The sequence below is a fragment of the Oncorhynchus nerka genome, unplaced genomic scaffold (genome assembly GCF_034236695.1).
Source record: "Oncorhynchus nerka isolate Pitt River unplaced genomic scaffold, Oner_Uvic_2.0 unplaced_scaffold_7183, whole genome shotgun sequence".
In the NCBI taxonomy this organism is placed as follows: domain Eukaryota; kingdom Metazoa; phylum Chordata; class Actinopteri; order Salmoniformes; family Salmonidae; genus Oncorhynchus; species Oncorhynchus nerka.
Window position 1 is genome coordinate 1 of NW_027034133.1, and position 3123 is coordinate 3123.

General features: G+C 53.9%; 1 protein-coding gene across 1 annotated transcript; it reads right to left on the minus strand.

Annotated features, from left to right (window-relative positions):
• Window positions 1-40: 40 nt before the first annotated feature.
• LOC135566108 (uncharacterized) lies at window positions 41-1831 on the minus strand (the record flags this gene model as incomplete). Its single annotated transcript, XM_065013991.1, has 3 exons — window positions 41-814; window positions 879-956; window positions 1526-1831. Coding segments are annotated over 3 exons (1158 nt in total), but the record flags the coding sequence as incomplete, so codon positions are not given.
• Window positions 1832-3123: the final 1292 nt, after the last annotated feature.

The following is a 3123-nucleotide window of genomic DNA, read 5'->3' on the forward strand; positions in this document are numbered from 1 at the left end:
CTCCAACCACTAGGCTACCTGCTCTAACCAGGAGGCCTACCTGGTCTAGGCACTAGGCTACCTGCTCTAACCACTAGGCTACCTGCTCTAACCACTAGGCTACCTGCTCTAACCACTAGGCTACCTGCTCTAACCACTAGGCTACCTGCTCTAACCACTAGGCTACCTGCTCTCAGGAGGCCTTCTGGTAGGCCTAGGCTACCTGCTCTAACCACTAGGCTACCTGCTCTCAGGAGGCCTTCTGGTAGGCCTAGGCTACCTGCTCTAACCACTAGGCTACCTGCTCTAACCACTAGGCTACCTGCTCTCAGGAGGCCTTCTGGTAGGCCTAGGCTACCTGTTCTAACCACTAGGCTACCTGCTCTCAGGAGGCCTTCTGGTAGGCCTAGGCTACCTGTTCTAACCACTAGGCTACCTGCTCTCAGGAGGCCTTCTGGTAGGCCTAGGCTACCTGTTCTAACCACTAGGCTACCTGCTCTCAGGAGGCCTTCTGGTAGGCCTAGGCTACCTGCTCTAACCACTAGGCTACCTGCTCTCAGGAGGCCTTCTGGTAGGCCTAGGCTACCTGCTCTAACCACTAGGCTACCTGTTCTAACCACTAGGCTACCTGCTCTCAGGAGGCCTTCTGGTAGGCCTAGGCTACCTGTTCTAACCACTAGGCTACCTGCTCTCAGGAGGCCTTCTGGTAGGCCTAGGCTACCTGTTCTAACCACTAGGCTACCTGCTCTCAGGAGGCCTTCTGGTAGGCCTAGGCTACCTGTTCTAACCACTAGGCTACCTGCTCTCAGGAGGCCTTCTGGTAGGCCTAGGCTACCTGCTCTAACCACTAGGCTACCTGCTCTAACCAGGAGGCTACCTGCTCTAGGCCACTAGGCTACCTGCTCTAACCACTAGGCTACCTGTTCTAACCACTAGGCTACCTGCTCTCAGGAGGCCTTCTGGTAGGCCTAGGCTACCTGCTCTAACCACTAGGCTACCTGCTCTAACCACTAGGCTACCTGCTCTAACCACCAGGCTACCTGCTCAGAGGCCTCTGTAGGCCTAGGCTACCTGCTCTAACCACCAGGCTACCTGCTCTAACCACTAGGCTACCTGCTCTAGGACCTTCTGCAGGCCTAGGCTACCTGCTCCCAACCACTACACCTGCTCAACCGACTAGGCTACCTGCTCTAACCACTAGGCTACCTGCTCTAACCACTAGGCTACCTGCTCTAACCACTAGGCTACCTGCTCTCAGGCTCTGGTAGGCCTAGGTACCTGTTCTAACCACTAGGCTACCTGCTCAGGAGGCCTCTGGTAGGCCTAGGCTACCTGCTCTAACCACTAGGCTACCTGCTCAACCACTAGGCTACCTGCTCTAACCACTAGGCCACCTGCCTCACGAGACCTCAGGCCTAGGCTACCTGCTCTAACCACTAGGCTACCTGCCTCACGAGGCTACCTGCCTCAGGAGGCTCTTCAAGCCTAGGCTACCTGCTCAGGAGGCTACTGGCAGCCAGGCTACCTGCTCTAACCACTAGGCTACCTGTTCTAACCACTAGGCTACCTGCTCTCAGGAGGCCTTCTGGTAGGCCTAGGCTACCTGCTCTAACCACTAGGCTACCTGTTCTAACCACTAGGCTACCTGCTCTCAGGAGGCCTTCTGGTAGGCCTAGGCTACCTGCTCTCAGGAGGCCTTCTGGTAGGCCTAGGCTACCTGCTCTAACCACTAGGCTACCTGCTCTAACCACTAGGCTACCTGCTCTAACCACTAGGCTACCTGTTCTAACCACTAGGCTACCTGCTCTCAGGAGGCCTTCTGGTAGGCCCTCATTGTAAACAACAATTTGTTCTTAACTGACTTAACTAGTTAAGAAAGGTTAAGTATCAAATATGGGTTACCTGCCTTGTTCAGGGGCAGAAGGACAGATTTTTACCTTGTTAGCTTGGGGATTCGATGCAGCAACCTTTCGGTAACTGGCCCAACGCTCTAACCACTAGGCTACCTGCTCTAACCACTAGGCTACCTGGCTCTAACCACTAGGCTACCTGCTCCAACCACTAGGCTACCTGCTCTAACCACTAGGCTACCTGCTCTAACCACTAGGCTACCTGCTCTAACCACTAGGCTACCTGCTCTAACCACTAGGCTACCTTCTCTAACCACTAGGCTACCTGCTCTAACCACTAGGCTACCTGGCTCTAACCACTAGGCTACCTGCTCTAACCACTAGGCTACCTGCTCTAACCACTAGGCTACCTGCTCTAACCACTAGGCTAATTTCTCTAACCACTAGGCTACCTGCTCTAACCACTAGGCTACCTGCTCTAACCACTAGGCTACCTGCTCTAACCACTAGGCTACCTGCTCTAACCACTAGGCTACCTGCTCTAACCACTAGGCTACCTGCTCTAACCACTAGGCTACCTGCTCTAAACACTAGGCTACCTGCTCTAACCACTAGGCTACCTGCTCGAACCACTAGGCTACCTGGCTCTAACCACTAGGCTACCTGCTCTAACCACTAGGCTACCTGCTCTAACCACTAGGCTACCATCTCTAACCACTAGGCTACCTGGTTCTAACCACTAGGCTACCTGGTTCTAACCACTAGGCTACCTGCTCTAACCACTAGGCTACCTGCTCTAACCACTAGGCTACCATCTCTAACCACTAGGCTACCTGGTTCTAACCACTAGGCTACCTGGTTCTAACCACTAGGCTACCTGCTCTAACCACTAGGCTACCTGCTCTAACCACTAGGCTACCATCTCTAACCACTAGGCTACCCTGGTTCCAACCACTAGGCTACCTGGTTCTCAACCACTAGGCTACCTGCTCCTAACCACCAGGGCTACCTGCTCTAACCACTAGGCTACCTGCTCTAACCACTAGGCTACCTGGTTCTAACCACTAGGCTACCTGGTTCTAACCACTAGGCTACCTGGTTCTAACCACTAGGCTACCTGCTCTAACCACTAGGCTACCATCTCTAACCACTAGGCTACCTGGTTCTAACCACTAGGCTACCTGGTTCTAACCACTAGTTACCTGCTCTAACTACTAGGCTACCTGCTCTAACCACTAGGCTACCTGGCTCTTAACCACTAGGCCTGTCGCCCCAGTGACCCACGCTGTGTTGA